The sequence below is a fragment of the Hipposideros armiger genome, unplaced genomic scaffold, assembly GCF_001890085.2.
Source record: "Hipposideros armiger isolate ML-2016 unplaced genomic scaffold, ASM189008v1 scaffold_232, whole genome shotgun sequence".
Taxonomy (NCBI): domain Eukaryota; kingdom Metazoa; phylum Chordata; class Mammalia; order Chiroptera; family Hipposideridae; genus Hipposideros; species Hipposideros armiger.
The window spans coordinates 482,561-483,635 of NW_017731582.1; the positions used below are offsets into that span (position 1 = coordinate 482,561).

The 1,075-nt window shown below is 59.7% G+C and overlaps 1 protein-coding gene across 2 annotated transcripts in view; it reads right to left on the bottom strand.

Annotated features, from left to right (window-relative positions):
- Positions 1-839: 839 nt before the first annotated feature.
- PAX7 (paired box 7) overlaps positions 840-1,075 on the bottom strand; it is a 122,623-nt gene continuing 122,387 nt past the window's right edge. Inside the window, exon 9 of one of the 2 annotated variants that reach the window (XM_019654863.1) lies at positions 840-1,070. In XM_019654863.1, coding sequence (XP_019510408.1) covers positions 955-1,070 — 116 coding nt within the window. In that variant the 3' untranslated portion in view covers positions 840-954. The remainder of the gene's footprint in view (positions 1,071-1,075) is intronic. The other variant, XM_019654864.1, reaches the window with a different exon arrangement.

Consider the following 1,075-nt stretch of genomic DNA (forward strand, 5'->3'; position numbering starts at 1 on the left):
CACCCTTATGCAGGGGGACTCCAGTAACAAACTCCCTTTTGAGACTGCCCTATGCCTCTTCACTCACTGGTCCTCAAAGCTTGATCCCCTCTCCCTCCCATCTGATCCAGGGAATAAGAAAACTGAAGGGTTCTGTGGGCTCCCCAGGCCCTACATGGGGTGGGCAATGTTGTAACTTGGGCTTCAGTCTAAAAGCTGGATGCATCTGGATGCCTTGTTGGGTCCTTGTATCCTGGGCCTGGCCCCTGCTGACAAGCCCCACCCCCACATGGCTCCGCCCCCTGGTTAAGCCTCTTCCTGTTCTTCCCACCCCTCTGCCTTGGCTAGATTGCCCCCCCCCCCGACACCCAGTAGAGGTGTGTAGGGAGGGTCCTGAAGTCCTCAGAATTCCTAGGTGATTCTTCTAGGAAAACCTCAGGGGTACGGTCCCCTCTTCACTGGGGTGCCAGCATCCAGAGGTGGAATGGGCTGTGGTTCTCGCCCTGGGCCAGGGACACACCTGGGAGGACTGCTGAGAGTGGCCTGTGAGCTCCACCTCCACCTCTAGCCAGGGTACCCACTGGAGTCGGGTCCAAAGGGCTCCAGGGCCTCATCCCAGACACCATCCTTCTGGGGTGCCCATGGCGCTCTGTTCAGGGTGAGCCTTGATCTCTGTGCCTGGGATGGCACAGAGGCCACAACAGGACTTGACTGGAAGAGGACTGCAGGCTGACCAGAAACCCTCCTAGGGAGAGAGTAAAGGGGCGCACTCCCAGGTGGGGCCACTCTGGGTCCCTGACCACAGGCGGATGATAGACTGGCTGCACATTTCCAGAGGGCTGGCTATGAGAAGGGAATGGGCTCTTTTCCTGGCTTCCTGGGGCCCCAGGGTGCTGAGGGAACTGAGGCTGGGAGGTTCAGGGATCAGTAAGGGTTGAGCTGGGACTTGGGCGGGGGCAGGTTGGCCCAGGGGCTCTAGTAGGCCTGGCCAGTTTCCACTGGCAGGAGTCCCAGCACAGCGGAGTGCTCCCCGAGCTTCATGCGACGCTGTGTGGACAGGCTCACGTTTTTGGCCAGGTAATCAACAGCAGCTGGG